Genomic DNA, 17406 nt, shown 5'->3' on the forward strand with positions numbered 1-17406 from the left:
ATTTGATCAAGAAGCGCTGAAACTCAGCTAGACCGCCTCCTCAACCACAATATACACCAGTTTCGAGCGATTATCTAGAGTGAGCAAACGTTCAAATCATACTGTGGAGCATTAGACACGCGAGCTGACCGTCTTTCTGACACATCTCTCCCAATAGCGCCCAAGATGTCGAAGATCGCGGTTTCCCAAGTGCGCACGCAGCTCAATGACCTGCTCAAGGGGTCTCAAGAGAAGAAGAGGAACTTCTATGAGACCGTCGAGCTCCAAAGTGAGTGCTTGAGCGACGGGTTAGGCATGGCGAGAGTCGGAGGGAAGACATAAAAAGAGTGCTGCTGTGTCGGAGCGAAGCGCCGGGGATCAATCAGATGAGCTGGCAGAGTGCGAAGGGAAGAGTCATGACTCTAGGGAAGGCTCTGAACATGTGGTGATTGAGATGATACAAGGCGCTCACGAGGTTATTTCCGATCCTTCATTGGCAGTCGGATTGAAGAACTACGACCCTCAACGTGACAAGCGTTTCAGTGGCACCATCAAGCTGCCTCACTGTGAGTTTAAGACGGACTCGTCAATCCCGTATGGTACCCACCGCCTGACCGGCTTCTGCTCCCTTTAGTGCCTCGCCCTCGTATGTCGATGGTCATCCTGGCTGATGCCGCCGATGTCGATCGTGCGAAGCTCATCGAGCTCGACTTCATGACTGTTGAGGATTTGAAGAAGCTTAACAAGAACAAGAAGCTCGTGAAGAAGGTGAGAACCGCGGATCTGCCGAAAAGTTCAAGGGGCACGATGGCAAAAGTTCTGTTGCTGCAGGTCAGTCGAGCGCGAGCTGAATGAGACACCTTCCCACCCGTTGCGCAGCTCGCCAAGAAGTACAACGCTTTCCTGGCTTCCGAGGCGCTTATCAAGCAGATTCCTCGTCTGTTGGGTCCCGGGTTGTCCAAGGCCGGAAAGTTCCCTACTCCTGTCTCTCACGGTGACGATCTTGAGAAGAAGGTGATCGAGGTCAAGTCGACCATCAAGTTCCAGCTCAAGAAGGTTCTCTGCTTGGGTGTTGCCATTGGCCACATCCAGATGAGCGAGGACCAACTGTTGGCCAACGTCATGCTTGCCATCAACTTCTTGATCTCCCTGCTGAAGAAGCAGTGGCAAAACGTCAAGAGCTTGCACGTCAAGACCACCATGGGTAAGCCCATCCGCCTCTACTAAGCGGAATTTTCTTCGCACTTCATCCCAAAACCATTGTTTCGGTCACAACATAGCGTGCGCACGCCTCACCCAGCGACGGACTGTGCTCGTGACGAGCGGCACATTTACGTCGTGCGGGTAGCTCGAAACAACTCCCTTTACGTCAAAATGCACGTCAACCCATTGTACTGGTATGCCGAATTCCATGCTAAGGTAGTGCTCAAACCTGTCTGCTTGTTCAGCGTGATAGCACCCACTCATCGGAATCGTCAGGCCGGAAGCGCAGACATCTCTCTGGTCATGGATGACATTGTCGGAACTTGACACCCGCATTGCGAAAAATTTCTCGGCTCCTGTCGTCCATGCTGTACGCCAGCTCGTACACCACCTCCTTGACGCCTACCTGAACGATCTTGACAGCGCATCGCAGGCATGGGCAGCTGAGGTTCGCAAGCGATGTGAAGTCTAGCGTCAGTGTGAAGGAGCACGAGATGGCGGCGCAGAGGCTGCGCAAGATGTCAACTCACGTATTGCAGTACAACACAGTCCCTTCCGCTCCTCCTCTTTCCCTTCCACATTCCAGAAGCGCATTCTCCTCGGCGTGCAGGCACAGACATTCGTCCAGCCTTGTACCACCTTGAGCCCCGCCATTACACCTTGGACATCCACCTTGGTTGCAATTGAGCAGGCCGATAGCTGTGCCGTTGTAGCCCGTGCTCAAGACTCTGTTTGAGCGCACCAAGACTGCCCCAACCCTGCGCTTCATACAATTGCTCCGCAGAGAAGCGAGCGTGCAGAGCGAAAGAAAGTAGCTGTCCCAAGGTGGACGTAGACGGGCTGCATTGACCAAGTCGAGGTCGTCCAGATGAGCGTAGAGGGATGCGAGATCTGCACTGCTGTTTTGCACCCTGACTTGAGCGGTGTTCATCAGCGACCACAAAGAGTGCTGTGCGCCGCTCGTCGCTGCTGCACCGCTTGCGCCGTTCACTAGCCTCGCGACGGACTGGCTCGGTAGCCCTTCCTGAGACACCAGCGAGACGCCGTCGTTGGAAATCGTGCTTGCACTCTTGCTCAACGCGATGGGCGCGTGGCCGTTCGGCTGACGAGCCTGCCGACTGATGACGTGCATCTCTTCGTGATCTTCCGCGGCAAATTTGCTCCAATCGAAAGCATCTCCCCCACTCAAGGATCTGCTAAGAGAGCGTGCCGGTCGCTGCTCAGACATTGAAACATGCTGGAGCGAAACTTTGTTTGGAGTAGGAAAGGCGACTCACCTGGCCCTTTCAGCTCTTGCGAAAAGAGAAGCATCGATGGCTACAAGCAGAAAGAAGGGTCTCTTGTCGAAGCCGAGCGAGATGTCCTCGATGCGCCTGAGATCCTCCGTGACAAAATTTTGCCTCCAGTGGGAAGTGACGTGCGTCAACAGGTCGGCATGTGATCTGAAGCTGAGAGAGCCCACCGCTTCGTTGACGTCCAGATTGGAAGCTGCCTCAGCGAGTGATTGAGATGATGAAGGAGATTGAGATGGCGAGGTCTTGCAGCAGGCGTCGGTCACTGTGACGGGAGTGAAAGCGTGACGTTGAATGAGGTATCGCGCGACAGTAGTCTTCCCCGAGAGTGTCGGGCCGATAAGCGCGATGAGCATCTCGTTCAGGGTGTCAGCCTCAGAGCTGGACGCGATAGCTTCGAAAGAGCGATGTCATGCACCAGAAAGGCAGAACGGATAATGGGTGGCAGTTTCGTCGGGTGCGGTTGATGGAGCTCTGAAGCAATCCCGCTTGCGCAATCAATGGAACAGACACGCAGCATCGGTGCTGGGTGTGGATCGGAATTGCGCGCGGGCGTGTCAAACGCGCGGAACGACGGACGCGGCTCGTGTTGCTCTAAAAACGCGTGACGCTAATTTACGCGTAAGTTCTAGCTACGAGCTCTGGCTGACATCACGGCATTTCCGTCAACTCCCGCAGATATGTAAGGACGCTCATGTATCAAATCGATTCTGCGACCTTCGCAGACTGTCGTTAGGCTGCCGTATCAGTCACTCTGTTGTTCACGACCAGCCCTCACTGAAACGCAGACACACAAGCTTGCTTAGCATTGCATCGAGTGGCTTTACATGTGGCCGTGAGGGTCCTCGGGCTGTTCGGGAGGTGGAATTCTGAAGGAGTCATCGATTCTCAACAACGAGGTAGCAGCTTCCACAGCAGACTTGAGCGATCTGACTTTCGAGATTGTTGGCTCGAGCACTCCAGCTCTGACGTTGTCTCTGACTTGTCCGTTCAGCAAGTCCAAACCGTAGAATCTGAGAGCCTTCTTGGGATCTCCTGCGTTTGCATTCTGCGCAGCATTGTGGTACGCGCGCAGCTTGGCCACCAAGTCAGTGCTGTCCTTTCCGGCATTCACAGCGAGCGTCTTCGGAATGACCAGAAGCGCTTGCGCGAATTCGGCGATAGCCAGCTGTTCTCTTGATCCCAGAGTAGTAGCAAAGTTCTCCAGATAGATGCTGAGAGCGCTTTCGACAGCGCCACCACCCGGAACAACTGACCCAGACTCAAGAGTGCGCTTGACGACCGAGAGCGTGTCGTGCAATGACCTCTCCATTTCATCCAAGAGATAGTCGTTGCCTCCTCGTAGAATGATCGAAGAGCTGCTGACGGTCTTGGTGCCCCGGACCAAGATCAGTTCATCGTCCGAGATGCGCTCTTGTGCCACCTCTTCTGCGTGTCCCAAGCTCGAAGCCTCGAATGTCTCCTCTCCCTCCAGATTAGCCAAGCTTGAGACCAATTGACCGCCGGTTGCCTTGGCGATCCGGCGCAGATCCTCCTTCCTGCATCTCCTCACTGCCATAGCACCAGCTTCCACGAATTCCTTCAGGCAAAGATCATCGATGCCCTTTGTCGTCAAAATGACGTTGGCACCCGCTGCCAGAATCTTGCGCACGCGCTCCAAAACAATCTCGCTCTCCCTCGCCCTGATCTTCTCCAATTGCTCTGGGTCATCGATGGTAATGTGAACGCCCATGTGCATGCGCTGCTTGTGCAAGTTGATGTCCAGGCAAGCGATGCGAGCGTTTTTGATGCGCGTCTTCATTGCTTGAGAGGCTACCGTGCAGTTGAGAGCGTAGCCACTAACGAAGAGTGACTCGCGCGCGGACTTGCCATGTGCTTTGAGCACATTGACCGCCTTCACAGGGTACTTGACCTCTCCGCGAGGGTTGATGGTCTTGACGGCAAGCATGGCGTCCACTGCGAGCTGCGCGAAGAAGTCATCATCGCTGCACGGCAAGGTAAAGGAACAGGCGTTCAGGATTATTTAGATAAAGCGCAGAGACGCTGGACCGCTCTCACCTGCCAATGACCTTGCTAGCCATACTTGTCTTGGCCACATTGACCAGAGACTCTTTGCCAAGCTGCTCTACCTTCAAGCTCAACTGATCCTGCAAATACTTGGTCGCCTCGCGGCTCGCCAACCTGTACCCAGTGATGATGGTGGTGGGATGAATGCGATTCTTGACCAGCTCGTTCGCCCGCCTGAGGAGTTCTGCAGCGATGATGACCACCGAGGTTGTGCCGTCGCCAACTTCCTTGTCCTGCTGAGTCGCCAACTCGACGAGGATCCGTCCCGCGGGCTGCTCCACCTCGAGCAGCGAGAGAATCGTGGCACCGTCATTGCTGATGGTCACATCACCAATGTCATCTACCAGCATTCTGTGGACAGCAAGGCGATGATGAGCCAGATGCCTCGAGAACCTGACCCGTGCACAGCGCCCATTGTTCTCTACTCACTTGTCCAATCCGACAGGACCCAGGCTGCTCTTGACGATGTTTGCGATGCTTTGTGCAGCCAGGACATTCTCGTTCCTAATCTCTGCTCCTGACATGCGCTCTCCTCCGATGAAGAGACCCGCATTTCGAGGGTCCTTGGCAAACAATTGAGCCATCGTTGCTGACGGGGTGTCCGGTTGCGACAATTCGCCTCGTCGAAGAGGCTGCTTGGAGAGAGACCAATCGTATGAACTCGCTACACGCCTGCGACTACCGGGAACGGCTTATTGGATGCACTCGTGACTCTTGGGTGCCGGGGACTGAGATTGATCTGTGATGTGAGTACCCTCAACTCGCTACTGGTGATCTTGTGTGAACTGGCCACAATCGTGAATCTTCGCGCGCTCATACGCGTCTCTCGAATTCGTCGGTGGTGTTCGTTTGAGCGCGAGCGTTGGGAGTGGGACGCATATAGGTATGCCCACTTATTTTATCGTTCACTCAAGATTCCTGCACACTGCTGCATCTATCTAGCTGATCACGCGCCGCGCTGAGTCGGCCAATTTGGAGGGCTCGATTGATGCCACGTGGTGAGAGCTGCATGCGCGAGCTGCAGCGAGAGCTTCGGCTGGAAGACTGGCGGCACCGCCAGGCCGCAGCGCCCTGCCTCGATTTTGAGTGACGCTCCATTTCAACTCAGTCTTTCGACCCTCACCAACACCTCAAGACAACGCTCTCCTCCACACGTCGTCAGATTACAGCGTGAGTACCGCTCAAGCACAGAATTGCTCTAGATTTCGGCAGCCACCTCGCTTCCGCGGCTGCGAGGAGAAGGATGGGACCTCAGTAAGCTCGTCAATTGCGAGCAGGCCTCGATCCTTCCGAGCCAAAGGTGGACCAGTCACACGGCGCCCTCGGAAAGCATATCGAGGGGCTCACAGTCCTCGCAATGAAGGGAAAAGCGGCGTCGTGGGGCGGAACTTGCCAATTGGCATCTCGGTCGGACAGACGCCGCGATGGGGTGAAGCCTCCGCCTTTGGAGCACGCTGCAGCTCGCATCAATTGGGAAAGTGCGGAGGATTGGGAGCGCAGTGGGGAGAAGGAGGATGAGGCTGAAGATACTAAAAGGGCTAGGGACAAGCAGGGGCGAGCGCACAAGATCAGTAGTCATCGAGAGATGGAAATAATTGCAGTCCGCTAGGCGAAGCACGGAGGGCCTAAAGGTCTGACGACTACGCAACGGGTTGTGGATGATGTCGTTGTTGCGCTGGTTAGAGAACGTCAAAAGCTGACCTGCTGTCACTCACTTGTACAGAAGATGGCACGATTCACCGAGTACCTGGTCATTGGCCGCCACCTCCCCACGGAGCGCGAGCCTACCCCCAACCTCTACCGCATGCGCATCTTCGCGCCTAACCCCACTGTCGCCAAGTCCCGCTTCTGGTACTTCGTGCGTCAACTGAGGAAGATGAAGAGGGCCACTGGTGAGATTGTTGCATGCCACGAGGTGAGTGATGGCTGGTAAATCGCAATGCTAGGGGCGCGCCAGGAGCTCAGCGTGGATATTTGACACTCGTCTTGCAGATCCACGAGGCCAAGCCTCTCAAGGTCAAGAACTTTGGCATCTGGCTGCGTTACAACTCCCGATCCGGCACTCACAACATGTACAAGGAGTACCGCGAATTGTCCCGTGCCGAAGCTGTTGAGCATATGTATCAAGACATGGCCGCTCGTCACCGTGCTCGTTTTGCATCCATCCACGTGAGTAGGGAATGGCGCTGCAAGGAGGCGTTAAAGTAGTACCTAGGACAGGTTTCGCGTCACCGACGTGGCTCGATCATTGGCAGCGCTTCGCAAGAAAGGCTCGTTTGGACCGCTCAGGCTTGTCATTGTGGTCCAATCCCGAAGCTTACCTTCCCGCTCATCCCGGTCGTCAGATTCTCAAGGTGTCCGAGGTGGAGAAGACGTCCGACATCCGTCGATCATACATCAAGCAGTTGGTGAGTCTGCACCTGCAGCTTTCATGGTGTAGTCTACCAGTACTGACCTCCTTTCGTGCATCTGCACGCACAGGTCACTCCCAACTTGCGCTTCCCTCTGCCTCACCGCCGCCCCGTCGCTCGCAGCGTCTTCGCCGGCCAGCGACCCAGCACTTGGGCCTGAGCGGATCTTCACGCCTGCAGCACTTGCATTTGCTGGTTCTAGATCCCGCTTTCGTTCAAATTCACAGACGCATCCATTGACGTTCGTCACGTCAGTTGTACCCCACACGATTTTGCGGGTTTCGAAGTGCAAGCGTACGTTCTTTGCCAACGTCGACTTTGCCTCGAACGCTCGCGTACATGGCGCACACTGCGCACACTCCATCGCTGTAACGCTTACGCATCATATGCACACACAAAAGATCAACTTCTCTTCCCCAACTTCGATAGCGTGACGACCATATTGACAGGGATGCCTTACAAGTCGAGCCTTGAGTGGTCCTCTATGTTCACCTGAATCATCCATTGGGCTGCCCTGTCCGCATTGCAGGTCATGTATTATGGGGAAAGGCTGGTGTTTGGTCTTTGTGTGCATATAGATCAAGGACGGCGAGGGTCAGAGGTTTGAGTGTCTTGGCAGGTCGTGCAACCTTCCCCGCCGGTGGCCTTCCATGCGCAGCATTCTGATTGTGAATGCGCATGCCTCTGCGAGCAAGCAGAAGGTGCGTGGATGAGCTGCGTCAGCTGCAGGCGTGGGGCAGCCCGCTGAATGGAGCAGATTTGCTCATGCTGTGTGCCAATCGGAACCCAAGTCAAGAAGTCAGAGACCCGACTAGACTCGTAATAGGAGACAGTCGAGTCTGAGTGAGTGCATGGCGAGTCCTTGTCTGGTTTGCGGTAGGGCTGGGACACCGCGCATGCTTGGATGGATGCGGAGCGCGCAAAGCAAGGCTGCCGCGTGCCGCACATTTGCAGCCCGCGCCTGTCTCGTGCGAGTGTCTGTGGTCCTATCTTCCCGAATCAAAAAAGTTCAACAAGTCGTGTGTCTCGAGTGATGTCGTGCATGAAGCGGGGACCTTACGCCTCCTCATTCCAAGTCACAACGTCACATAGTCCAGCCAGCACTCACCCTGCACCTCCGCCGCATCTTGGGACTCGCTTTGGTTCGTGTTTCACCAGTTCTCATTAGAGCTGGCTATATCGCTTGTTGCCGCCTGGACGCCGGCAAACACGACTTTAGAGCAGAAACATAGCTGCCTCGCGCTCCTTCCAAGACAAGCATCGAAAGCTGGCGCATTGTGCAACCTCAGCACCGAAATGAGCTCCGCCGATTCAGCTTCCGGCAGCGAGAGCGATGGCAGCTCTACTTCCGCGAGTTCCAGCTCTGGCTCATCGCTTCGGCAGTCGACTCGGGCTCACCGATCCAAGGCGTCCGCACAGCATCTAGACGACGATGCAAGCGACAAGGAGGAGGAGGAAGACTCTGCATCAGAGCAAGAGGGTCAATCTGGCGATGAAGTGGATGCCACCTCTTCTGATCCATCGATCAAGCAGGTCGAGGAGCAGACCAAATCATTCGCTGAGCTAGGCGTGCATCCATCGATATGCGAGGCCTGCGAAAGCATGGGGTTCAAAAAGCCCACCCCTATCCAAGCCCAAGCCATACCGGAAGCGCTCGGAGGCCGCGATATCATAGGTCTAGCAGAGACAGGATCGGGCAAGACTGCCGCCTTTTCTATACCCTTGTTGAATGCACTTTGGGACTCGCCAGCTCCCTTTTACGGGCTCATTCTAGCCCCAACCAGAGAGCTCTGCTATCAGATATCTCAGCAGGTGGAAGGTCTTGGAAGCGTGATTGGCGTGAGATGCGCTACGATCGTGGGAGGAATGGACATGATGGCTCAGAGCATCGCGCTTGGCAAGAGACCACACGTCATCGTTGCCACACCTGGTCGTTTGATGGATCATCTGGAGAATACAAAAGGATTCAGCCTTAGAGCGCTCAAATTCATGGTGAGTCTCAGACTTCATGTCGCACGTATCTTATCCCGCTGACATCTGCTCTACAAATCGCGCACGTAGATCATGGACGAGGCGGATCGATTGCTAGATATGGACTTTGGTCCCATCATTGACAAGCTGCTCCTCGCCATCCCTAGAGATAGGACTACCATGCTGTTCAGCGCCACAATGACCACTCGCGTAGCCAAGCTTCAGCGGGCCAGTTTGCGCAATCCTATTCGAGTGGAAGTGGGCAGCAAGTATCAAACCGTGTCAACCTTATCGCAGCACTACCTCTTCATGCCTTTTGCGCAGAAGGACACCTATCTGGTTCATTTGGCCAATGAGCAAGCCGGACAATCTGTGCTGGTCTTCACACGGACCGTCCATGACGCGCAGAGAGTCTCGATCTTGCTACGGCTGCTTGGCTTCTCCGCCATTCCTCTGCACGGTCAACTGTCGCAGACGGCGCGATTGGGTGCACTCAACAAGTTCAAGGCTGGTGGACGAGCCATTTTGGTGGCGACGGACGTGGCGAGCAGAGGTTTGGATATCCCGGCTGTCGACCTGGTCGTCAACTACGACATACCAACCCATTCGAAAGACTACATCCACCGCGTCGGACGCACTGCCAGAGCAGGACGCAGTGGGAGGAGTGTCACGCTGGTCACCCAGTATGACGTAGAATTGCTGCAGCGCATAGAACACGTCATTGGCCAAAAGCTGACGGAATTTCCAGGTTGCGAAAGAGAGATGGTCATGCTCTTGTCAGAGAGGGTTGGACAAGCTTGTAGGGAAGCCATCAGGGAGATGAAGGACTGGAAAGGATCTGCTGGAGGCGCTGGCAAGAGAAAGAGGAGAGGCGACAAGGATGACATGGACAGGGATGATGACGAAGTGCAGGCTGGAATGCCTTCCAGAGGGCGAGGCGGTGGTGGAAGAGGGAGGGGCGGCGGTGGCGGTAGGGGAAGAGGAGGCCATAAGAAGAGGGGACGACATTGACACATAAGCGCAGAAAGCCCTTCCGGTACCGCTCGTGTCTCGCACTCAAAGTGATTCTGCAATTCCTCGCTCTCGCCTTCCATTTCTCCTGTAGCAACTGTCTCGCAATGTCTCGCAATGTCACCTTCACACCATCGGTTCAAGAAGCGCTACGGCAATTTGCGATCTTCTTCGCCACGACTGTCGCGATCGCCCAAGAGCCTCGCAGGCGGGTCGGGGCAGCATGGGAAGCCATGATGACGCCTTTGCGAAGCTTCATCGGACAGCTCAGATGAAAGGCGTTCACGATTGGCCGCGATGCCGTCCGGGCGCAACACCACCGATGCACGCGACTGAATCGTGGAATTCACGATTGCAGGAAGCACAGCCTCAACGCTCAGTTGCTGTGCGTATATATAGCAGCAGGCGCTCGCGCAGCTTCCCGCCGGGCGGCGGGAGGGGTGCAGCCCGCGAATCCAAGCCGCGGTTATCTCGCCCGCCACTTGGGTTGGAAGCGAGGTCCTGTGCAACGCGTGACTTGCTCATCGAGTCCCTTCTCCACACGACATCGCTCGCGCGTGCAGTCGTTGACATCAATGAGCCTGTTCGAGGCGTTCTCATCTACCTTTCACCTCATTTGCCTCACATTACACTCTTGACTGCTTGCGGCATCAAGGCTGGTTGCTGCCACTTACCATTTGAAGCTCTGGCTGCGCCTGCCTTTTCAGCCCTCCATGCATTGACGACCGTCTCCCTCGAAAAGTTCACACCTGGCCGCAGCATGGTGAATGCAAGCTTTAGCAGCAGCGGCAGCGGCGTTGTCGGTGGCGGGCAAGGCAGTACTCGACCCAGGAGAGGCTGGGCGCTGGTCGGTCTCGTCGTTGCTGTGCAGCTCATCTGTTGGCGAGGAGCCAAGCTGAGCGCACGCTCGTTGGACTCCCGTGCTGCGAATCACCTGGGCTATGCGTCAAGAGGAAGTCCTGCGATTGAGTATCCATCACTCGTCAAGAGGCAGATATTGGAAGACGGTGCAGCTTCTCAGCACCATGTGAACCTCGAGCCAGCAAGGCCACCCACCAACGATGCAGCAGCCGGGTATGACAGCGCCAAGCATCACGACAAGGATCACCACCATCATCACGATGGCGACAACGACAAGAAGCACGACAAGAAGCACCACACTTCTTCGAGTCACAAATCAAAGCATACAACAACATCCAAGCATCGCAGCAGCAGCAGCAGCAGCAGCAGCAGCAGCAGCACCAGCACTAACACCAAGACAACTACCACTACCAGCACGACGAAATCAAAGGAGCACAAACACAGCCCCACTGCCGAACCACCACCACATGACCCCGAGCCGGCCCCGGAGCCGACGCCGGATCCGAGGCCCGAGCCCACTGCGGGCGTGCCGGGAAGTGATTGTCATCCTATCCCACTCGAAAGAGGATCGACCGCAAGCTGCGCACACGTCATCAGAAACTGTCCTCCCAGAGGGCACTTGGACTATCTGAGGTTCTACTACTGCGCAGGCGTCCAGTCGGAAGCCTTGCGGCACGAGCTTGAATGGTCCGCCAGTGACTCCAGCGCCTCTACATCGCACATGACGGGCATGGGACAGAAGCTCGAGCTCGCACAGACCGAGGCCGTGTACTCGAAGAGACCCATCTCGGCTGCCGTCCAGGCCAGTCGGACTGCGGCACTCACGCTCATCATCATTTGGATGCTCTTCTTGTTCTCTTCTGTCGGCATCGTGGCGAGCGATTTTTTCTGCCCCAATCTGAGCACACTTGCAGCTCGGCTGGGACTCAATGAAAGCACTGTGAGTCGAGACAAGAGGTGTCACACGGAGACACCAGAGGCGCGTCCTGAGTGCTGATGGAAGCTCTGCTTCTGCCTCATCCACCACTCTCTCAGGCTGGTGTCACGTTCCTGGCTTTTGGAAACGGCAGCCCAGATGTATTCTCGACATTTGGAGCAATGAAGTCGGGGTCTGGCTCGCTGGCAATCGGGGAGCTGATAGGCGCAGCCTCCTTCATCGTCTCGGTCATCTCGGGGTCCATGATGCTCATTGCGCCTTTTCGCGTCAAGGCATATCCCTTCATTCGTGACGTTGGCTTCTTTACCGTAGCCGTCACGATGACCGTCGCGTTCCTTTTCGATGGTCACCTGCGCTTCTCGGAATGCATAAGCTTAATGAGCCTCTACATGCTCTACGCCGCAACCGTCATCATTGGTTCCTGGTTTCAAGAGCGGCGGAGGAAGCAAAGAGCAGCGATTGCTGCTGCGAGGGGCGAGTACATCCAGTCTAGTCCTAGCATCAACTCAACCCCGTTCCACGTCTCGCCGGAGAGGACGAGCGAGCGTGCGACGAGTGAAGGCATGATTAGGGGGCACAGTATGCGATCCGACCTGGAACGGACTGGCAATCACCTAGCTGTCCCGGGCGGAGGGGGCTCACCTTACACTTCCCCTCTGAGTCTTTCCGAATACGATCCGGATGCCGACCCGATGGATGTTTGGGGACAGGAAGTGCGTAATACTGGCGGAACGAGCACTCCGACCAACTTAAGTCGACAACCAAGTCCGCATGGCTCGCCGAGGATAGGGCCCTCAGGCGCACCATCTCCTGGTGCACTATCAGCCTCGGCATCCGCCAACCTGGCGCGTTCGCAAGCGCGCTTCCGAGCAGGAATCGCAGCGAGACATTCCCTGCTCGGAGCAGTGGAGTTCAGAGACGTGGTGCGCAGTCTCCAAGACGCGGCAGCGCCAGATCGCAGTATCGAGATCTTCACATCTAGAGACCCAGAGAGATTTTTGCCTCACCCTGCTCATCAACATGCCACTCATCGTTCAATCAGACCGCGTCCTAGTCGACATGCTCGAGGCGTGAGCATGGGCGCAGGTCCGATGACTGCTCTCGAAGGCCCCGTCGAAGCGTTCAATTGGAACACGACGGGTGACGGTTCTTCATCAGGCAGGGACCGATCCAACTCCACAGGCGCAGCGCAGCGGCCTGCGCCTGCTCTGAACCGCAGTACATCTGCTATACCAAGCTACGGAGCAACTTCGACTTCACAGAACACGTTATCTTCGACAAGAGCCAACAACGCTCAGACGAAGTCTTGGATACGTGACACCAATGCGAATGCTGACGTCCGCCCCGCCCCTCTAGATGCATCAGTCGCGGTTGATGATCCATGGCGGGAAGGCAGCTCGTTTGCGCAGCAGGCAGGCGTCCCCTTTCCCCCCCATGATGGCTTGCACAAGAGGGATACTAGTGGGGGCAGCGCTTCGCATCTCGACCTTCCTCGGATACGGACGGATGCTGGTCGCTCACGCTCGCCCGTGCCTTCCATTCACGTGTCGAGTCATGGTGAAGCAGAAGAGAGTAGCCTTCAGAAAGGCGCCAGCCAGTCCACTGGGCATTCAAAGAGCACACTCCTCGGTCGTTCTAGGGACCCAACAGGCGCCTATTCGCAACTCATGAAGCCCAAAAATTTTCACCGAGCCTTCGTACGCCCTTTACGACGCGCCTTGTTCCCATCGCTTCGACACTTCCACGAGAAGTCCTGGCTGGGTGTAGTAGTGTCTCTACTCACCGCGCCGGCTTTACTTGTGCTCAACTTGACCCTACCCGTCGTCGACGACGATGGAACTTCGCAGGTCGGAGATGGGGAACTTGACCATTCTGGAGAAGGAGCAGTACGCCTCGAGGGAGACGAGAGGCCCCTACAAGCGAGTGCGCCCTTCGCGGAAGGGGACGAGGAGCGCATCATTCAGCTCGGTGCAACCTCAATTTCGATGGGATCAGAGGAGGACCCATGGGCCGCCAGAGACCGAGAAGAAAATCGCAAGCGGGACCTGGACGTGGCGAAGGCGCTCAAGGCGTTGCCACGGGGAGAGCAGTCCTTAGACGATGCTGCGTCTGCCGCAACCGCGTCGGTAGAAGGGGCACATCAAGGACACGGCGCCGACACGATCACAGGAGATGTGGAAGATGTGGCAAGCGAATGCGAGTCCTTTGACTCGCACAAAGCCGTCGGCTTCGCTGGGGCGCCTTTACTTCAGACGGTCGCGCAGTGCGCCTTGGCGCCGCCGTTCAGTGTCTGGTCGGTGACCGATCCACGCGGCAAGGGACAAGGCTGGAAGATTCTACTAGCGCTTCTGATTGGTCTATGCTTGGGCGTGATCGTCTTCCTCATCGGAATCAGGGCAAGGATACACGGAGGAGCCTGGAACTCGCGTCAGTCCATTCTAGCTGCTGGCATGGCGCGTTGCTGTCTCGGGTTTCTGGTCTCTGTCATGTGGATCATGACCATCGTGGATGAGGTTGTCACCATCCTGCAAACTGTTGGCGTCATCATGGGTCTCTCGGACGCCATTCTGGGCTTGACCGTCTTTGCGATGGGCAACTCGCTCGGCGATCTCGTAGCAAACGTCACTATAGCCCGGATGGGTCATCCGGTCATGGCTGTGAGTATGCGATGAATGATCGCTCTACGGCTTCTACATGACATTGACTTCCTCTGGTCCGTGTTGCAGATTTCCGCATGCTTCGCAGGGCCACTGCTGAATCTTCTACTTGGAATCGGCATTTCGGGCTCCTACCTTCTCTCGGGCGCATCAGCCTCGGCAGCAGGACCGCAGTGGGCAGATGGCGTCTACCACATCGACTTTAGCCCGACATTACTCGTCTCGTCCATGGGACTCCTGACCATCCTGATTGGCACGCTCATCGCAGTGCCTTTAAATGGTTTCTACCTCTCAAGACCGCTAGGGTGGACCTTGATCGGCACTTATGCTGTCATCATGACGACAAACAGTGAGTGGACCGCAGATCTGGTACTGGCAACTTGATCGCTTAGCCTTTGCCTGGATCTTCGCAGTCCTGGTCGAGATCTTCTATCATCGCAAGCACAGCTACGAGCACCTCTCCATCTGATAGCTGGCTGGCGTCGGGCAGCTACCCTCTCGTACACACTCTACCTTATCTGTATATACGACAAAGATGCGGCTGTATCAACACATGGCATGAAACATTCAAAGAAAGTACAACACGAGCGTCAACGCGGCCGCACCAGCGTGCATGTAGAATGACGGAGGCCGAGTGTCGGTCGCACACACTCCGCCCGCGCATGAAAGCTAGAATGCCAGTGCTACAGGCGAAGTAAGTCCACTCTTGCTCTCTCGTAGATGCGATGTCCAACACTATCCTCTCCGGCCTGCTGCAACTCCTGTTGGGACAATGGGGCAATGCTGAACCTTGCGAAGCAGCCTTGAGCTTGAGACTGCGGCTGAGTAGCAGGAGACGCAGCGTGCTGTGTCGCATTGATGCTAGCCTTGCCTCGAGCCGATGCTCCCGGATTGACGATCACTGTAGAGTCGATGACCCGCGCAAAGGGGCGCATGATGGATGGCAGGAGCAGCACATCCGGAGTGATGGTCTGGAAGTGCGACAAGGCACTGTGCGTCACATCAAGGGGATGTCCTGTCGCACAGGAAGCTGGGAAGATTGGATAGAAGCTGCATCATGATGGAGTGGGGGCAAGCTTGACGATCAGCCTAGAGATAGGGAGATGTCCGAACGCCGCTTGCGAGCAGACACCGCGACTCACCTGCGCTGACCCAATACGTGTCTACAAGACCTGGCGAGTGGATCTTCCCTGGCAGCGTCACCGTCTTTGTTTCTTTTCAGCGCTTCTAGCGCTGCATAAGGTAACCGGACGTCAACGCAAGTCTCCTCCTTTCCAAGATCTCTCAGCACGTCGCCCGTCGTGACGCCGAAGACCACCTCATTGACGCTGAACATGCTCGGATTCGGCAAGCACTTGACACGCTGGGGTCGAGTCGAGATCCACAAATTCAGCGGAAGCATCACGACAGCTTCATTCCGGCGAGCGCGACTCACTTTCGGTATTCCCAAACTTGCGTCTTTCTTATCAAGCATAGGCTGGGGCCACGCTGCATGAGCAGTCACAGCGTCCTTGGTAGAAGGTATGAGGATGGCGGTCGTCCTTGGCGCGGTCTGCTCCAATCTAGCCAGGCGCGCAGAGATGTGCTGCTTGAAAACGTCCGCAGGAAGTTGATCTTGACCCGGTGCGGTCAATGCCGGGTGGCTGATAGGTATGAATGGCCCCAACTTTGGCCCGCAGAGCAATTTGGGCAGCGTATCAGCACTGTTTTGCCCGCTCTTTGTACCTGTTCTGCGCCCAAGCATATACAACTCAGCCGCGCACTCACAAGCAAAAGAACGTCTGGGCGGCTTTGCTCCACGCTGTCCATCAGTCGATGCCACGGCTCAAAGAGCAAGTCGGAATCGATACTGAAAGGTCCCGAAGCAACGACGATGGAAAGAGGAGTAGAAGCCATCCTGCCAGGGGCGTGATGATGCGTCTGTAGCTCCTCGGCCGATGTCGAAGCGTGGGGTAGTGGGGGTGGCTGAAGTTTCCAGCGGTTCGGTGCCGAGCTGTGAGCCAAGATGTCCGTTGGAGAATCGTGTACAGTATTACTCACTAGCAAAATTTCTTCGACCACGAATTTTCCAGCACCTCCATTCTTGCCATACAGTCCCACGATCATGCCAGGAAAGACGCCGGTTCTGGGTTCTGTCCTCGGGTCGCATCCAGGTGTTGTCCTGATTGTACAGCTGGGCGGGAAGACGAGCGGAGTCCTGCTTCCAGCTCCGACTAGTCTGCTCGACTCAAGCACCACGTTTCCGCTGGTCAACCTCGGGAAACCGCGCTCGCTCTGCTCCTCATCTCCGTCCAGAGCACCAGCCAAAATTTCTTCATGAGCAGCAGATGTCGAATGCGCGACAGCAGTCCCAGCGGGAGCAGAAAGCGCTGGTGCCAAACGGCCAATGACGTAGACTGAATCTTGAGACGCTTGTGCAGCATCGGCTATATCGTTGGCAGAGAGGTCGTAGGTCTCTAGGATGATGGATGCCATGGCATCGATACGATCGTCCAGAGCTGATGCAAAAAGATGGGGACAGCCGGTCAGCTTGACTTGCAAGGGCCTTTCAGTGCCAGATTGAGACGATTCACTGAACTCACCTTCGCCTTTGCTACCCAGCCTTTCGAACATATATCGGTAACTCCACGCTTTTGGATCTGTTCCAACAGCGAGAGCAACGCGTGTAGGACCAGCGGAGCTGGGCCCGCTTGGCGCTAGCTCGAGATTTGCATTGAGAGTCTCGAGGGTGCTTAGGGAGGCTTTCAGCTGAGCGTTTGCATTTGTAGGCGTCACGTGGGAGGCGATGCCCGGCAGAGGGCCAGCAGAATCGGGACCATTTTGAGCTCCTGCTTTAGTCGGCGCGCGAGAAGGCGTGGATTGGTAGGGCGAGCTAGCGTTAGGTATGGAGCTTCTGGCAAAGACACTTCGAGACGGTGTAGAGGGCGAGATGCCTAGCCTGAATGCGGAGCATTAATGGACGCGTAAGTCCGCAAGGTGCTTGCCGAAGCGTCTCGGTCCAATGGCACTCACATTCC

The 17406-nt window shown here is 56.1% G+C and overlaps 7 protein-coding genes across 7 annotated transcripts; 4 read left to right on the top strand and 3 right to left on the bottom strand.

The window, feature by feature from the left end:
- The first annotated feature begins 8 nt into the window (after positions 1-8).
- On the top strand, positions 9-1506 carry IE81DRAFT_321007 (putative ribosomal protein L10a.e, cytosolic). The gene is made up of 5 exons (XM_025513208.1): positions 9-79; positions 158-268; positions 480-545; positions 614-747; positions 859-1506. Exons 2-5 carry the CDS (start codon positions 166-168, stop codon positions 1204-1206), a joined length of 651 nt encoding a protein of 216 aa, XP_025371858.1. The 5' UTR covers positions 9-79; positions 158-165; the 3' UTR covers positions 1207-1506.
- IE81DRAFT_333626 (hypothetical protein) lies at positions 1484-2830 on the bottom strand (the record flags this gene model as incomplete). Its single annotated transcript, XM_025515380.1, has 5 exons — positions 1484-1625; positions 1713-2097; positions 2368-2419; positions 2504-2674; positions 2741-2830. The coding sequence occupies 5 exons, from the start codon at positions 2828-2830 to the stop codon at positions 1484-1486; spliced, it is 840 nt and encodes a 279-aa protein (XP_025371859.1).
- Positions 2831-3251: 421 nt separating this feature from the next.
- Positions 3252-5406, bottom strand: IE81DRAFT_336555 (putative TCP1-component of chaperonin-containing T-complex). Its single transcript, XM_025515481.1, has 3 exons — positions 4971-5406; positions 4533-4892; positions 3252-4459 (listed from the first exon to the last, which is right to left on the bottom strand). Exons 1-3 carry the CDS (start codon positions 5123-5125, stop codon positions 3298-3300), a joined length of 1677 nt encoding a protein of 558 aa, XP_025371860.1. The 5' UTR covers positions 5126-5406; the 3' UTR covers positions 3252-3297.
- Positions 5407-6138: 732 nt separating this feature from the next.
- IE81DRAFT_252584 (putative 60S large subunit ribosomal protein L20) lies at positions 6139-7223 on the top strand. The gene is made up of 4 exons (XM_025511321.1): positions 6139-6456; positions 6534-6710; positions 6887-6949; positions 7023-7223. Exons 1-4 carry the CDS (start codon positions 6268-6270, stop codon positions 7110-7112), a joined length of 519 nt encoding a protein of 172 aa, XP_025371861.1. The 5' UTR covers positions 6139-6267; the 3' UTR covers positions 7113-7223.
- An 804-nt stretch (positions 7224-8027) lies between these two features.
- Positions 8028-10259, top strand: IE81DRAFT_298661 (DEAD-domain-containing protein). Its single transcript, XM_025512187.1, has 2 exons — positions 8028-8944; positions 9014-10259. The coding sequence occupies exons 1-2, from the start codon at positions 8249-8251 to the stop codon at positions 9932-9934; spliced, it is 1617 nt and encodes a 538-aa protein (XP_025371862.1). The 5' UTR covers positions 8028-8248; the 3' UTR covers positions 9935-10259.
- A 114-nt stretch (positions 10260-10373) lies between these two features.
- IE81DRAFT_298663 (hypothetical protein) lies at positions 10374-14989 on the top strand. Its single transcript, XM_025512188.1, has 4 exons — positions 10374-11735; positions 11831-14389; positions 14459-14738; positions 14803-14989. Exons 1-4 carry the CDS (start codon positions 10695-10697, stop codon positions 14856-14858), a joined length of 3936 nt encoding a protein of 1311 aa, XP_025371863.1. The 5' UTR covers positions 10374-10694; the 3' UTR covers positions 14859-14989.
- Positions 14990-15216: 227 nt separating this feature from the next.
- IE81DRAFT_283082 (hypothetical protein) lies at positions 15217-17065 on the bottom strand (the record flags this gene model as incomplete). The annotated part of the gene is made up of 7 exons (XM_025511556.1): positions 15217-15439; positions 15532-15752; positions 15825-16055; positions 16157-16354; positions 16430-16663; positions 16733-16887; positions 16972-17065. Coding segments are annotated over 7 exons (1356 nt in total), but the record flags the coding sequence as incomplete, so codon positions are not given.
- Positions 17066-17406: the final 341 nt, after the last annotated feature.

This window comes from Ceraceosorus guamensis, assembly GCF_003144195.1.
Source record: "Ceraceosorus guamensis strain MCA 4658 unplaced genomic scaffold IE81scaffold_9, whole genome shotgun sequence".
Taxonomy (NCBI): domain Eukaryota; kingdom Fungi; phylum Basidiomycota; class Exobasidiomycetes; order Ceraceosorales; family Ceraceosoraceae; genus Ceraceosorus; species Ceraceosorus guamensis.